Raw genomic sequence first — 17,577 nt, 5'->3', positions numbered from 1 at the left:
TATTTAAGGTGGAGATAGACAGATTTTTGAGCAATAAGAGAGTAAAGGGTTATGGGGAGCGGGCAGGGAAGTGGAGCTGAGTCCATGATCAGATCAGCCATGATCTTATTAATGGCGGAGCAGACTCAAGGGGCCAGGTGGCCTACTCCTGCTCCTATTTCTTACGTTCTTATATAATGACCTCCAAGGCCCTTACCCCACCCTCCCAGTATGGAGGGTGCTACCTCATTACTGTCTTCCTGCTGTAGAACTAGGCCGTAAGCTCTGGAATTCCCTCCTTAAAGCTCGCCACCTTTCCTCCTTTAAGACGCTCCTTAAAACCTACCTCTTTGACCAAACTTTTGGTCACCAATCCTAATATCTCCTTGTGTGGCTTGGTGTCACATTTTCTTTGTTAATCGCTCCTATGAAGCACCTTGGGAGGTTTCACTACATTAAAGGCACTATATAAATGCAAGTTGTTGAACATTAGGAAGTTGATTTGAGAAAAGGCTGTGGAGAGTCTGGGAGGTTCTGGTCACACAGCGGCTGCAGCTGGGGGAGGCCACGTTGGCCATCCTCGGCGCTCCATCCAGAAAGAAATTCAGTTCCCTATTCCCCCTCTCTTTCCCCCCCCCCCCCCCCCTTACTGATTGTAGAAAGTACAAATTGTGATATCTGGTGCAGATGGAATTGGGCTCGGCTGTGATGCCCCCACAGTTGAATAGCTTGTCGACAGACATTGTCTAGACCCGTGCATGCAGAATGGTCACTTAGATGAGATCTGGTGGCTGCCAGTGGAACTACAGCCCAGCAAGAGATGATGCCCCGAGAAGAAAGGGATGAAACTCTCTGATGTTTATGGGCCGATGGAAAGGAATAAGGACAAGCCCAGTTTGAGTAATTAGCCAGCTCCCCATCTAACAGAATGTTGCCATAATGAAAGTAGAATTAGTGGAAGTCTTGTAATAATTTTTGCTGCAAAGGTTTTGGATGAAAAGACATCACAAAATGCTGGAAATGCACAGCAAGTCTGAAGGGTTTAGTTTTTTGGGTGGAGATCTTTAATCAGAGCCAGTTTGGGCAATGAGGAAAGCCTCTGTCGGGAAATGAAGAGAGGAGTCGAGAGTGCCAACTGAGGGAACCCATGAACTTAAAAACTGGATTATAATTGATGGGAAAGGCTGGACGTTTGCACGCTGACTCACACTCACTGACAGGCGCTCGCACGCTCACACTTACTCACGTGCTCACACTCTCAGGCGCTCGCACGCTGACTCTCACTCTCGCACTCACTCTCGGGTGCTTGTACACTCTCACATTTGCGCTCACTCTCAGGTGCTCTCACGCTCGCTCACACCCAGTTGCTCGCACGCTCTCACTCGTGCATTCGCATGCTCGCTCACTCACTCTCGGGCTCGCGTGCTCACGCTCACTCTCGGGCGCTCTCACGCTCACTCTCGGGCGCTCTCACGCTCACTCTCGGGCGCTCGCACACTCACTCTCGGGCGCTCTCACGCTCGTTCACACTCACTCCCGGGCGCTCGCACACTCGCTCACATGCATTCACTCACTCACTCGCGCTCACAGTGTTTTGCTTTGTTTCAGGTGTTTCAGGAGGTGCAGAAGCTGCGTGCTGCCAAGCGACAGAAGCAGAAGGCCGTGGCTGCAGAGAAAGCCCAGTTGACCAGCAAGGAAGTGAGTGAAGGTACACCAGTGTGACGTGGAGGGGATGTGGAGTGGCCACTGCTGGGCCGGGTATGTCTGTCGTACACAGCAACTGTACTTCATAGAAGACAACCAACTCCTGTGTCAGATTAATAAATATTTACCTCTTTCAATCTCCTTTGCACTCTGTTTTAAAACAACTTATTTGAAACAAACCGAATCGTATTGGTCACCATGAGATGAGGTAAGATAAAGAAAGGCTGGAAGGCAGTTTCCAGTAAGGTTCCGCAGGGCTCAGTGCTGGGTCCCTTGCTTTTTGTGGTATATATATCAATGATTTAGACTTAAATGTAGGGGGTATGATTAAAAAGTTTGCAGATGATGTTAAAATCGGCTGTGTGGCTGATAATGAAGAAGAAAGCTGTAGATTGCAGGAAGTTATCAATGAACTGGTCAGGTGGGCAGAACAGTGACAAATGGAATTCAATCCGGAGATGTGTGAGGTAATGCATTCGGGGAGGGCTAACAAGGCAAGGCAATACACATTAAATGGTAGGATACTGAGAAGTGTAGAGAAACAAAGGGACCTTGGAGTGCAGGTCCACAGATCCCTGAAGGTAGCAGGCCAGGTAGATAAGGTGGTTAAGAAGCCATACAGAATACTTGCCTTTATTAGCCGAGGCACAGAATATAAGAGCAGGGAGGTTATACTTGAACTGTAAAACACAACTAGAGTACTGTGTACAGTTCTGGTTACCACATTACAGGAAAGATGTGATTGCACTGGAGAGGGTGCAGCGAAGATTCACAAGGATGTTGCCTGGACTGGAGAATTTTAGCTATGAGGAAAGACTGGATAGGCTGGGTTTGTTTTCTTTGTATCAGAGGAGGCTGAGGGGAGACCTTATTGAGGTGTATAAAATTATGAGGGGCCTATATAGGGTGGATAGGAAGGACCTATTTCCCTTAGCTGAGGGTCAAACAACCAGGGGACATAGATTTTAAGTAATTGGTAGAAGGTTTAGAGGGGATTTGAGGGGAAATTTCTTCACCTAGAGGGTGGTGGGGATCTGGAACTCATTGCCTGAAAGGGTGGTAGAGACAGAAACCCTTACCACATTAAAAAAAATACTTGGATGTGCACCTGAAGTGCTGTAACCTTGCTATGGACCAAGAGCTGGAAAGTGGGATTAGACTGGATAGCTCTTTGTCAGCTGGCACGGACACGATGGACCAAATGGCCTCCTTCCGAGCTGTAATTTTCTATGATTCTATGTATGGAAAAGCCTACTGATGCCAATAAATGGATCTGGTTCTTTAAACGCCCATGCTTCTCAGAGCAATGAAGTGAGTTGGATAACTGCCACCTCTTCCTGCCCCCCTCCGACCTGCTGCCGCCTCTCTCTCCACCTTGAGCTGTCACTGTCACCAGCCTGGCTCATCCTCTCAGTACCCCGTCAGTAGACCATTGCAGACCAGAGGTACAATCAGAGCAGCGGTTTGCCTCCGTGCCCAGCCCACAGCCAGCTGCAGAAACCCAATGCAGTAACATTTCCAGCAAGTCGCAGAATGAATAATGCGGGTACTGAATGTGCTTGTCCCAGCAATAACAATAAGGGTGTAATGTGCAGCATTGGATGTCTGAAGTCCCTGCCTAGGGTTTGACCCATTATTTACCAACAATGGTTCCACTGGTAAAGACAGCTGAGCCCATACACACTCGCGAGGTTCGAGGTTCAATGCTAGGATTAGCTGGTCTAGCAGGGCCAATCAGAGGTTGGAAGGGCAGCAAAGATGCATCTCGTTGTGGAAACTCTCTGGTTAGTTCAAGCACGGCCAATTTGAGAGGGCTGTGTCCATGCATCCGTCAGGCTGAGTTGGAGAGTGCACAGCCTTGCAATTCTGATTAACCCTGAGCTCTCCTCACTGGGCCCCTAGGTTGGACCCTATATAAACCCCACTATGTGCAAAACCCCAGCATCTGCATCCCATGTCCATATTACCCCTGCCCTTGCTGATCTCAGTGCATTGAGTTCAGAGTCAGTGTGCTCCTTTGTACCTCTGCAGCCTTGCTCACTCTATCCCTACAACCACCTCGCACTCCGCATGTACTGTGTATCCTCCCCTTCACCATCTTTGGTGACAGAGCCTTCAGCTGTCATCAGCTCACATTCTGGGACTCGCACTAAACCTCAAGAGACCATCTCTTTGATTGCCTCTAGCGCTACTACTGTGTCGTGTCCATTTTTCCTTCTGCCATACTTTGGGATGTTTCCTACATTGATGGTGCGATACAGATGAAAGTAGTTGTATTCTGTGCTATCGACTGAGGTTCCACTGACTCCTAGGTGAGCACGTATCAGAGTGACTAATAGTTCACTCAGACAGCACCAGTAAAAGGAGATACCCCTGCCACATGTTTCTGGACCACATCTCATTCATGGCCATTTCATCCATGACTCAGTGGGTAGCACTCACGCCTCTGAGTCAGACGGTTCAAGGTCCACTCCAGGGATTTGATCACAAAAATCTTGGCTGACACTCCCAGTGCAGTGCTGAGGGAGTGCCGGAGGTGCCGTCCTTTAGTTGAGACATTAAACAGAGGCCACGTCTGCTCTCCCAGGTGGACGTATGGATCCCATGGCACTATTTTGAAGAAGAGCGGGGAGTTCTCCCTGGTGCCCTCAATCAACATGACTTTTTTAAAAAAAAAAAACAGATTATCTGGTCATTATCACATTGGTTGTTTGTGGAAGCTTGCTATGCGCAAATTAGCTGCCGCGTTTCCTACGGTACAACTGACTACACTTCAAAAAGTACCTCATTGGCTATAAAGCGTTTTGGGATGTCTGGTGGTCGTGAAAGGTGTTCTACAAATATAAGTTATAGCAACTGAGGCTTTGGACTAGCGTTGAGGTGAGCCATCCATTCAATGAAAGAAAGAAAGACTTGCATTTATATAGAGCCTTTCCCCACCACCGGACGTTCCAAAGCACTTTCCAGCCAATGAAGTACTTTTGGAGTGTAGTCACTGTTGTAATGTAGGAAACGAAGCAGCCAATTTGCGCACAGCAAGCTCCCACAAACAACAATGTAATAATGAGCAGAGAATCTGTCCGTGAGACCTCACTGACTTCAGGACTCTGTAGAAAACGCCATTCCACTCAGGCAGAAGACTTAATGTGCAGTGAGAATCTGCACTGTGCTTAATGGGTTACAGCGAGTAATTGGCCAATATTGCCCAAGGAGGGAATTTTGTGACCAAAATATTCAAGGATCAAGCCAGAACCTTTTTGCCAAAATTGTGGAAACTTGATTGAGGGAGTTTGGAGAGTAGCAGGCACATTGAATTGAATCCTTAGTGTTTTTAAAGACTGAGTAAATTGAAGCTCCTCAGTACCTGCAGAATATAGACCCTGAATCGGTGATAGATTTGCTTCCTCAGCACAAGCCAGGGATGGCTGCACATGAGTTTACACCCTTGTGTTTTAATAAAAAGTATGTACATCAAACAGTGCAGACAGCAGCTCAAAGAACGTCTTGCATTTATGTAGAGCCTTTCATAACCTCAGGACGACCAAAGGACTTTACAGCCAATGAAGTGCTTTTTGGAAAGTACTCACTGTTGTAATGCAGGAAACACGACAACCAATTTTTGTGCAGCAAGATCCCACAAACAGCAATGAGATAAAAGGCCAGATAATCTATTGTAGATGTTGGATGAGTAAATATTGGCCAGGACACCGAGGAGAACGCCTTGCTCTTTGAAATAGGTCCATGGAATCTTTTACGTCCACATGAGTGCAAATGGAGCCTCAGTTTAACATTTCATCGGAAAGTTGAAACTCTGCCAGTGCAGCACTTCCTCAGCACAGCATGGGATGTCAGCCTAGATTGTGTGCTCAAATCTCTGGACTGGGACTTCAACCCACAACCTTCTCAGACCACTGAGCCATGGCGAACACAGCAGTGATCCTATGTATACGGGTTGAAGAAAGATTGAAAATACTTTCTAGTCTATAGAGTGAGAGAGGTTAAAGGAGGAACGTCATTGAGGTGTATAAAATGTTATATAATGTAAATGAAGTGAACCCAGCTTGTCACTTCAAAGTAAGTTAGGCCAGTAAAGTCTCAGAACAGAAGCCACAGAAATTCCACGGATCATTCCGATCTCCCTCTGTAACATTGCCGATTAAACCGGCAGAAATGGTGGAAATTTGACTCCAATTACTTGGAATAATTTGCTGGGCATGGTAATATACAAACACACTGGATTTGTTTATATATAGCATTAAATACTTCTACAACTTGCATTTATATAGTGGCTGTAATGCAAACTAGCCAAGTGTTTCGGAGAGGAGCAGATGGAGAGCGAGTACTGATGGAAGAGCCCGGGGAGATGGGGAAAAGCCGATGGCAGAGACTGGGGAGGGTGATAGTAAGGTGGGAGGTTTAGGGAAAGAGTCCATAGATGACCAGCTGAAGGCTCTGCTGCCAGCGATGAAGCAGATACAGAGGGGTCCAGTGTCACAAGACTCTGGCTTGCCGGGCCACAGGAGGTTGCAGGGGTGGATTGGGGCGAGACCATGGGGGATTTTGAATTCAATGGTTCTGTGCAAGGGGAGCTAGTGAGGACAGAGGTGATGGGTGAGACAGGGTTTGACCATTGGAGTTTTGGATGAGTTGAAATGTCTTGGGGTCTGAGGTATGAGACAAGGTTAGAAAAAATATGGACTTCTGAACCTTGAAAGATGAATGAGAGGAGTCTTTATAGACAATGGGAGGCTACTAAATGGGATAGAAAAGTTAATCCTGGACACTTTAAAGTTAAACCATAACTGTAGAGTAAGGGGACACGGGAACAAACTGGCAGAAGACACACCTCTGCAGAGTGAAGGTTCAGGGAGGGAGTCCACAGAATGAAATGGGCTCGGGGTAGGGCCCCTGGGGAATGCCTGGTGGAAAACAAGCTTCAATTTCTAATGAGGTTTTGAAGAGGGAGTGGGTGTGGAGCAGGATTCTGCAACCTGACCTGTGCACACCCCCGATCATCAGACCCGTGCTGAGAGAGGCTCTGTCGGTGAACCCAGCTCGGCATAAATTCACAGCAACAATTTATTGAGGAGACAAATATGAACAGTAACTGTAGAGAACTGATGTGCAGGCAGAGGTTGAGCAATCTGTCACATGGGGAGCTGAGGCCATCAGCTACCCTCACCACAGGGTGAAATGAGGAACCCTGCCAACTGATCGACTGTTGATTGCTAAACTTGGCAGAACATGAGAAATATTGGCATGGAAGGTCTGCTCCTCCTGCCCCCCGCCAAGGCAGACAGCCAGGGAAAGGTTTGGAGGTACATTCGGCTATGTCCCACTTCCCCCTGTTACCCAAGGGCAGGTGCAGGCCTCCACTATATTCCCCACCATTTGCCCCATATTTGGAGGTGGGTCTGCCCGATGAGTCCTGCCCCGAAGGTTAGCCTCAGGACCTCGGAGGTTGTGTTGCGGAGTCGGGGCGCCAGGTCTGATTGGAGGCATTCCTGGAGGTATGATCATGTGACATCTGCCATGTGATCTCTGATCACGTGACTTGTACGAAAGTTCTTGTTGGGAACCTTACCCAGTGAGAGTGCCCGAAACCTGTGATACCCCAAACTGTTCAGGCTGCCTGCTTCCTCCTGAGGTGCGGGCGTCTGGAGTCTGGCGCAGTCAGTCTGGGCCCGGCTTCAGGGCAGGCTGTAAACAGGCCTTGTGTATGTTACTGGGCTAGAGGATGGGCATGGGCCAGGGGCACATCTCTGGCAGTTGGGGGACCTGCCCCAGTTGGAAAGTCTGGGCTATTGAATCCGAAAACCTGGTAGATAATTGATATTAATCAAAGACAATCAGGCAATCCTCCCCCCTTCACTAACAGCCACACATTAGAAAGCCGGACTGAAATCTCTCATTACCGAAACAGGCCGTTGGCTCAACCAGTCCGTGTCGCTGATTCTCCTCCGCACGATCAGTGCTGATCCCACAGACCCATGGGGATGGAGTGAGGGGGGTAATGAGAGAGTTGCAGCCCCCTCGTAGGACTGCTCCTGTGCACGGCCAAGGGTGCCATCAGCCGGTCCAGGCAGCAGGCGGTCGAGGGGGTCGTTCAGCCGGAATGCCTGCCTCTCTTCCGTGCTTACATCCGGGCCAGGGTGACCCTGGAGATGGAGCACGCGGTGTCCACCGGTACGCTTGCGGCCTTCCGCGAGAGGTGGGCGCCGGAGGGACTGGAGTGCATTATCACCCCCGGCAACCAAATTTTAATTTGATTTTATATGTTTTAAAGTTTAATTTGTTTTAAATGCCGTTTTTAGTGCCCCCCTCCCCTTTTATAGGGGGCACTTGTAAATTTATGCTTTTAGTAAAAAAAAAATGAGAGTTGCAGCGAGAGCTCATATTGTTGCACTGTACATCAATTGGGTAGATATGTTTCAATGAGTTGAAGCAAAGTTTCACTGATTCAAAGTTTAATACTCCAAATAAGGTAAAGTATTTACAGCCAAACATATTTATCTGAGAAAACGCCCTCTCGTGTTACAATTTCTTGAACTCAATCTTCCCAGGTCAAATCCAAAATCCCATTGCAATTTGATGCTTTTTATCCCTTTCTCCTACCCATCCGACCTCGCCATCAGCACCTCTCCACAGTGCAGGTTCCACCTCATGTAAAGAGAAACTAACAAGAAACCTACAATGTATCTATAATTTGGGTTATAAGCAGAGTTCCTCACGAACCAGCTCCTTCTCCGTTGAGCTAATGAGATCAGTGTGACTCCTTATTCTTGTAATCCTATTGCTCATTGTGTTCCTGTTACATTTAATTGCTGATCAGTCATGTGAATCTGCATCCATCAGCACCAGCCTGATCCTCTCCTCCCCTACATGCTCTTCAATTAGAAAGATAATGACTTCACAGATGTTTTTCTTTAACTAGTTTCTTTGCAGTCACAGTTCAGTGATTACACTTCCCTCAGCCTCGGAGATCGGCATACATTGGCACAGCTCCAACTAGCTCATCCCATTAAGGCACACTTTCTATCAGCTGTAAGGGTCAGTTCTCAGTTCAAAAGTTCAATAATCACCATCTTAGGATTGCTGTATGGCTCTGGCTGTACAATTGTAATCTCAATTAGTTATTTTAAGGCGTTACAATTTAAGATTCATACCTTCCTACTTAAAAAACAAAGGTTAAAAGTTAACAGGAGAGAAAGGCTTTCATTTTTATAGCGCCTTTCATGACCTCAGGAGGACCCATAGTGTTGACCAGCCAATTAAATACTTTCTGACGAAGGGTCAGCGACCTGAAACGTTAACTCATTCTCTCCACAGACGCTGCCTGACCCACTGAGATTCCCAGCATTTTCTGTTTTTATTTCAGATTCCAGCATCCGCAGTATGTTGCTTTTGGAGTGTAGTCACTGTTGTAATCTGGGAAACTCGGCAGAAAATTTGGGCACAGCAAGCTCGCACAAAAAGCAACGTGATAATGATCAGATAATCTGTTTTTGTTATGTTGATTGAGGGATAAATATTGGCCAGAACACCTGGGATAACTCCCCTGCTCGTCTTCAAATTAGTTCCATGGAATCTTTTACGTCCACGTCAGAGAGCAGACACTCGGTTTAACGTCTCATCCAAAAGGTGGCACCTCTGACAGTGCAGCAGCACTCCCTCAATACTGCACCTGGCTGTCAGTTTAGATTTTGTACTCAAGTTTCTAGAGTGGGACTTGAATTAAAAACTTTCTGACTCAGAGGCGAGGAGTTTTACTTGGAGCTGGTGTACTTGACTGCAATATAAAGACAAATCATTAGCGATATTATATTAACAAACTTTATTAAATCACTATTTTCATTAATACTTTCCTTTATATTCATACTCTGAGCTCTGCTTGTTTCAATAGGCTGCGTAGCTCCCGTGTTTCAGGCGCTACATGGCTACCCAACGAGCCAGACTCGCGCCTACGGTGCGTTTGCACACCTCCGAGGTGCAGGAGGAACCGCTCACTCCAGTCATCAAGATCCACAGCGCAGCCCTGGACAACGTGGACCATTTCTCAGACCTCAGGAGCCTGTACCCACAGACAGTCTTCAGGGACCGCTTGCATGGCAGTATGGAATCATAGAATAGGAATTAACAGGAAGGAAGGGGGCCATTTCAACCCACGGTGCCCAGACCGGCCGACAAAGAACTACCCAGCCTAATCCCACTTTCCAGCTCTTGGTCCCTAGCCCTGTAGGTTACGGCACTTCAGGTGCACATCCAAGTACTTCTTAAATGTGGTGAGGGTTTCTGCCTCTACCACCCTTTCAGGTATTGAGCTCTGGACCCCACCACTCTTTGGCTGAAAGAATGTCCCCTCAAATCCCCTCTAAACCTCCAACCAACCTCCAACCTTTAAATCTATTCCCCTTGGTTGTTGACTCCTCTGCTAAGGGAAATAGGTTCTTCCTATCCACCCTATATAGGCCCCTCATAATTTTATACACCTCAATAAGATCTCCTCACAGTCTCCGCTGCTCCAAAGAAAACAAACCCAGCCTATCCAATATTTCCTCATCACTAAAATTCTCCAGTCCAGGCAACATCCTTGTAAATCTCCTCTGTACCTTCTCGAGTGCAATCACATCTTTCCTGTAATGTGATGACCAGAACTGCACACAGTACTCTAGCTGTGGCCTAACTAGTGTTCTATACGGTTCAAGCATAACCTTCCTGCTCTTGTATTCCATGCCTCAGCTAATAAAGGCAAGTATTCCGTATGTCTTATTCACCACCTTATCTATCTGCCCTGCTACCTTGGACATGCGCTCCCAGATCCCTTTGTTCCTCTACACTTTTTAGTGTCCTACCTTTTAATGTGTATTCCCTTGCCTTGTTAGTCCTCCCCAAATGCATTACCTCTGGATTGAATTCCATTTGCCACTGTTCTGCCCACCTGACCAGTTGATTGATATCTTTCTGCAGTCTACAGCTTTCTTCTTCATTATCAATCACACAGCGTATTTTAGTAGCATTTGCAAAGTTCTTAATAATACTCCCTACATTCAGGTTTAAATCATTGATATAAACCACAAAAAGCAAGGGACCTAGTACTGAGCCTTGTGGAACCCCACTGGAAACAGCCTTCCAGTCACAAAAATACCCATCAACCATTACCCTTTGCTTCCTGCCTCTCAGCCAATTTTGGATCCAACTTGCCACTTTGCCCTGGATCCCATGGGCTTTTACATTCGTGGCCAATCTGCCATGTGGAACCTTATCAAAAGCCTTGCTAAAATCCATATATACTACATCAAACGCACTACCCTCATCAACCTTCCTGGTTACCTCCTCAAAAAATTCAGTTAAGTTAGTCAGACATGACCTTCTCTTAACAAATCCATGCTGACTGTCCTTGATTAATCCGTGTCTTTCTAAATGGAGATTTATCCTGTCCCTCAGAATTTTTTCCAATAATTTTCCCACCACCGAGGTTAGGCTGACTGGCCTGTAATTCCTCGGTCTATCCCTTTCTCCCTTTTTAAACAGAGATACAATGTTAGCAGTCCTCCGGCACCACTCCTGTAGCCAGGGTGGATTGGAATGAGCTTCCAAGGCAGTAATCTGAGATTCTAAGGCAGCAGTCAGAGCTGCAATGGAAGCTGTAACATCGGCCATCAGACACTGCATCATCGTTGGTTCCACGGCTGTGCTGATGAAGATGACCACCCATTCCATGCAGGAAAGGATGGGCTCCAAGCTCTGTACAAAGCCCTGTGCCAAGTTGATGCCCGACTCCTCCATGCTCTTGACGCAGGTTTCCCAATGCACCAAGCATTTGGTTATGTTCACCCGTCAACCTTCTGCTGCAGCCTAGCCCATCGAAGTCCTCATCTGACTCCTCTGCAGCGGAACTCGTGCGCGACCTCACCCTCCAACGAGCTGACATCAACAATATCCTTTCCCCACGCCCTGGCTCGTGCACTTGTGCCCGGTGTCTCACCACATGCAGAACACTCCCATATCCTGTCCTCTATCCTATCCTCTAAAATACGTGGAGTGTCAGCATCTGAGCTGTGAGTGTAAGATCAAGTGATGGAGACTCTTCATCATGACTCTCGTCATCTTCCTCCACTGGATGAGGAGCCTTCACACCCTGGTGATCGGAAATGGAAAAGGGACAAGGATTAGGTTGTGGTGTGGGGAGAGGAGAGAGGGAACTGTATGTGTTGACAGCATCTGCAGCTTGTCATGCAGTGTGTGTGGGGTGAGGAAAAATGAGCAGGTGGATGAGGTATGAAGAAATCATGCTCAGTGATGGGTCCAGCCCTGCCAGTGGCCATGTCCTCCACAATGCCCCTTCCCACGATGGCCAGCAATGTCTCCGCATTGTGGGAAAGGTGGAGATGCATTGCTCCTTCACCGTGGCCAGCCTCCTGCCTACTGTTTAATGTCACCTTGTCCATTGAGAAAGAAAGAAGTGTGTTGGAGCATCTTGCACCGTATCTTACACTGTTTTACACTGATCCTTACAGTGTGTCATGGATTGAGTTTTACTGTGTCTCCCTCTGTGTCTCTGTCTCACTCTCACTCTGTGTGTCTCACTCTCAGTCTCTGCATCTCATTCTGTCTCACTCTGTCTCTGTGTGTCTCCCTCTGTCACTCCGTATCTTACTGTGTGTCTCACTCTCACTGTGTCACTGTGTGTCTCACTCTCAGCATCTCATTCTGTGTGTCTCTCTCTCCCTCTGTGTCTCACTCTCAGTCTCACTCTGTCTCTCACCGTGTCTCCCTCTGTCTCTCTCTGTTTCACTCCATGCCTCACTCCGTGTCTTTCTCTCACTCACTCCGTGTCTCCCTCTGTCTCATTCTGTGTCTCTCTCTGTTTCACTCCGTCTCACTCTGTGTCCTGTAGCCTTTGCCCAATACTCTTAAGTCAGCAGTAAGAGCAGAGAGTGGGACTGAGTATTGCTCAATCACATGCTGGGAGTCAGTCAGTAGCCCGTGAGCGGGGTTAGTGAGGGCGGTGTTTTGCTGCCCATATGCAATCACATTACTTCTCCTTCTCACTTCCATTTTCCTACATTTAAACGACCTGATCACAGGCTTCTGGCTCACAGAAATAATTCCTGTTTCTGACAAGTGAGTGATTTACTTTGTTTTACAGATTAAGAATCTGTTGTTACAATTGTTTGCTGTGTAAGGTTTACTTATGTCTCAATATCTCCCCTCCTTGCCTGAAAAGACTTGCATTTATATAGCGTCTTTCATGACCTCCAGACGTCCCAAAGTGTTTTACAGCCAATTAAATACTTTTTGAAGTGCATTCACTGTTGTAATGTGGGAAACACGGCAGCCAATTTGTGCTCAGCAAGCTCCCATAAACTGCAATGTGATAATGATCAGATAATCTGTTCTTGTTATGTTGATTGAGGGATAAATATTTGCCAGGACACCAGGGATAACTCCCCTGCTCTTCTTCAAAATAGAGCCATGGGATATTTTACCTCCATCTGAGAGAGCAGACGGGTCCTTGGTTTAACTTCGCATCCAAAAGACGGCACCTCCGACAGTGCAGTAGTCTTTGTACTGCACTGGGAGTGTCAGCCTAGATTTTTGTGCTCAAATCCCTGAAGTGTGTCTTGAACTCACAACCTTCTGATTCAGGTGAGGGTGCTACCCACTGAGCCATGACAGACACTATAACTATGGACCCGTTGCTGGGATCTTGTTCCCAAACCCAAGATTATTACTAGGCTATTTAACCATGAGCACATCGCAGCCGAACCCAGCCCTGTCTTTGTGTCCCTACTGTACCTAAAAATGAGGCTGTTGAGGGACTAATATTGCGTAGGGATCAAAGCTCTCTGTCCATCCCAATTCCCAGGCCAGTTTTGATCTGGTCAGCCGTGGCTTAGTGGGTAGCACTCTTGCCTCTGAGTCAGAAGGTTGTGAGTTCAAGACACACTTCAGGGACTTGAGCACAAAAATCTAGGCTGACACTCCACTCCAGTGCAGTGCTGAGGGAGTGCTGCACTGTTGGACATACCATCATTCAGATGAGGCATTAAACCAAAGCCCTGTCTGCTCTCTGTTGGATGTAAAAGATCCCATGGCACTATTTGGAAGAAGAGCAGAGGAGTTACCACCAGTGTCCTGAGCCAATATACATCCCTCAATCAACATAACAAAAACATATTATGTGGTCATTATCAAATTACTATTTGTGGGAGCTTGCTGTGCGCAATTGGCTGCCACATTTCCTACATTACAACAGTGACTACACTTGAAAATTACTTCATGGGCTGTAAAGCACTTTGGGACATCTGGTAGACGTGAAAAACACTATATAAATGCAAATCTTTCTTTTAGTGCCAGGAGTGGTGAGGGAATGCTGGGTGGGGAGTGGTAATTAAAGTGGGAAGAGGTTGGTGTGGAGTATAAACCCTGGCACAGACCATCAGTCCTGCCAGGGCTAGCGCCAGTTCCTGCCTACCACACACATAGCTACGGCGGGATGCGGCCATTTTCAGCATTCTTTGACGCCATCACCAAGCTCTGCGCCCCTTCGGGGGGTTTAAATGAGGCGCGAGCACGGATGTGGCTCGATCCAATGAGCAATTGACGCTATATATGAAAACGGAGCCACTGATGTTGATGTGTGGGCTCGTCAGCACGTGTGGCGAGAGGGATTGGATCGGCAGTCCGCTTCAATCCTGTTTAGTGGATAGTGACATTTGCAGAGAAAATGTTAACCATTTGTTAAGTAGTTAATGTCAGGAAGCACTTCTTCACACAAAGAGCAGTGGCAATGTGGAACTCTTCCCCCAAAAAGCTGCTGAAGCTGGGGCTCAATTAATAATTTCAAATCTGAGATTGATGGATTTTTGTTCTGTAAGGGCATTAAGGGTTACCGAGCCAAGGCGGGTAGTTGGAGTTAGGATCAAGCATGATGGAATTGATTGGCGGAGAAGGCTGAATGGCCGACTTATGTTCTTAGATCAATGGGAGTGATATGTTTGCTTGACTTGCTGCAGTTTGATTGCTCATTGAATGGCGAATTATTCAATAGGCAGAGTGCACTGGGTGTGAGTAGGAACAACAGTGAAGGCAGGAATGTAGGGGAGCCAGAGCTGTTGCTGGATCACCACCTGCACATTCTTGCAATGTGTTATTGTTGCTTTTGTGTCTGTTCATCCGTATTAATATTATTTAATACTGGTGTCCTGGACATTTATCCCTCGACCAACATTTAAAACATATACTTAATACTTGAGTTCTGACGAAGGGTCATCGACCCGAAACGTTAACTGTTTCTCTCTCCACAGATGCTGCCTGACCCGCTGAGATTTCCAGTATTCTCTGTTTTTATATCTACACCATATTATCACCTGGCGGTTTGTGGGAGCTTGCTGTGTGCAAATTAGCCATCTGGTCCGGGATCTGATCCATTATTCCCAGGAGGCTGGTCTGTCGGTCGCCTTCCTATCTCTCGACCAAGAGAAGGCGTTCGACAGGGTGGATCACGATTATCTGTTCAGAACTCTGCGTGCTTTCGGGTTTGGGACGCATTTCGGCGCCCGGATCCGACTTTTGTACGCTGCCGCGGAGTGTCTGATTAAGGTTAACGGGTCCTTGACTGCGCCCCTTCGCTTTAGGAGAGGGGTGCGCCAGGGATGCCCCATGTCCGGCCATTTATATGCCATTTGCGTGGAGCCTTTCCTGCGCCTCCTGCGGACGAGGTTGACGGGACTGGCTCTGCAAGGGCTGGGTGTGGAGGTAGTCCTCTCGGCTTACGCCGATGACGTGCTCCTCACGGTAGAGGATCCCGCTGACCTGCGGAGGATGTGTGCGTGCCAGGAGATTTACTCGGCTGCATCCTCCGCCAGGATCAACTGGGAGAAATGTTCCGGACTCCTGGTGGGTCAGTGGCGGAGGAGCTCAGGCCTTTTGCCTGGAGCACGACCCATCTCCTCTATCTGGGAGTCTACCTTAGCCCCGACGAGGAAGCCTGGCCGGCGAACTGGCAAGAGCTGGAGGCCAAGGTCGCCGCTCGCCTCGGGCGCTGGACAGGACTGCTCCGAGTGCTGTCCTACAGGGGTTGAGCGCTAGTCATAAACCAGCTGGTGGCCGCTATGTTGTGGTACCGGCTGGTTACTTTGACCCCTCCCCCTGCGTTTGTCGTCAAGATACAGAAGAAGCTGGTGGACTTCTTCTGGAACAACAGGAAGCACTGGGTCTCTGCCGCGGTCTTGAGTCTCCTGCTTAGGGAGGGCGGTCAGTCGTTGGTGTGCGTCAGCACCCAGCTAGCGACTTTCCGTCTTCAGACCCTGCAGAGATACCTTTACGTCGAGCCCCCTCCTAGGTGGCGTGCGCTGGCGACGTATTTCTTCCGCCAGCAATACAGCCTCAATTACGACACGCAGCTCCTGTTTGTGAGCCTGGGGGGGCGTCAGGACCACCGTCCAGGGGCTGCCTGTCTTTTACCAGGAACTCATCAGGGTCTGGAACAAAGTCTCCACCAAGCGCAGCTCTCCACCGGCTGGAGTGACGGCTGTCCTGCAGGAGCCACTGCTCGGGAATCCATACCTCCACGACCGAGGTTTTAGGTGGCAGGCGGACGAGAGGGCTGTGGCTGGCGAGGTGACCAGGGTCAGGAACCTGTTCGATGGCGGAGGAGCGGGCTGGATGGCGCAAGACGTGCTGGCACAGCGTCTAAATTGGGCCGATGTCTGCTGTGCGGCCGATGCCATCGAGTCGCTAAAAACGGCGCTGGGCCCTGACTCCGTTATGTGTGTCGAGGAGGCTCAGGCACGTGGGGAGATCCCGTCCGAACTGACCCCCATCCAGACACAATTCCTCATCGGCGCCAAGCCCCGAAACCTCCCTCGGGAGCCAGCGCCTCACAACTTGAGCCGCCTCGGGGAAATCCCCCCATGCCTTTCAGTTCTGCGCGGAGGGGTTTCCTATACGGGCTGCTCCTGCACACTCTCCACCTTGCCATCCTCGTCTGCCGTCCAGACACGCCATGGCATACCATCTTGCCGTCCGGAGGAGGCGGAGGTCCCTGATGGAGTGCAATCTACGCGGGAGTCCTCCCACTATTTATCGGGGACTTGGCTTGGAGGGTGGTGCACGGAGCAGTCCCGTGCAACAAATTTTTAAGCCGGTTCACGGGCTCCCAGGTCGCCTGCAATTTCTGTGGTCTGGAAGAGTCCGTGTTCCATGTTTTTATGGAGTGTGCGAGGTTGCAGCCCCTGTTTCATTATTTAAAGGGGCTGCTCCTCAATTTCTGGTTGCACTTCAGTCCCACACTCCTGATCTTTGGGCACCCTGTGCGGAAGGGACCGGGTTAGGTCCGAGGGCCTCCTCGTAGGACTGCTCCTGGGCACGGCCATGGGTGCCATCAGCCGGTCCAGGCAGCGGGCGGTCGAGGGGGTCGTTCAGCCCGACTGTCTGCCTCTCTTCCGCGCGTATATCCGGGCCAGGGTGTCCTTAGAGATGGAGCACGTGGTGTCCACCGGTACGCTCGTGGCCTTCCGCGAGAGTTGGGCACCGGAGGGACTGGAGTGCATCATCACCCCCGGCAAACAAATTTTAATTTGATTTTATATGTTTTAAAGTTTAACTTGTTTTAATTGCCAGGTTTTAGTGTCCTCCCCTTTTATAGGGGGCACTTGTGTAGATATATATATATATATGTGTTTTAGTGCCCAACAAAAAACACAAAACAAAACAAAAAAAACACAAAAAGGCATTGAGAAATGTTTTGAGTGTCCCCCAGATCAGGGGGCACTTGATGTAATTGTTTAATTTATTGTTTCCAACAAAAAGAGTTGTGTGCAAATTAGCTGTCATGTTAAGTCCTTTTAGGAGGTCTGTGGTTAAAATATTGTGAAAGGTTAAACGGCC

General features: G+C 48.4%; 1 protein-coding gene across 2 annotated transcripts in view; it reads left to right on the top strand.

Moving 5' to 3' along the window:
* Positions 1–17,577, top strand: part of mrps15 (mitochondrial ribosomal protein S15) — a 68,748-nt gene that overhangs the window by 39,498 nt on the left and 11,673 nt on the right. Inside the window, exon 8 of one of the 2 annotated variants that reach the window (XM_070898521.1) lies at positions 1,588–1,677. In XM_070898521.1, coding sequence (XP_070754622.1) covers positions 1,588–1,677 — 90 coding nt within the window. Of the gene's footprint in view, positions 1–1,587; positions 1,825–17,577 lie in introns of those variants that run through there. The other variant, XM_070898522.1, reaches the window with a different exon arrangement.

Source organism: Pristiophorus japonicus, chromosome 14 (genome assembly GCF_044704955.1).
Source record: "Pristiophorus japonicus isolate sPriJap1 chromosome 14, sPriJap1.hap1, whole genome shotgun sequence".
Taxonomy (NCBI): domain Eukaryota; kingdom Metazoa; phylum Chordata; class Chondrichthyes; family Pristiophoridae; genus Pristiophorus; species Pristiophorus japonicus.
This window is presented reverse-complemented; position numbering and strand designations above follow the sequence as displayed.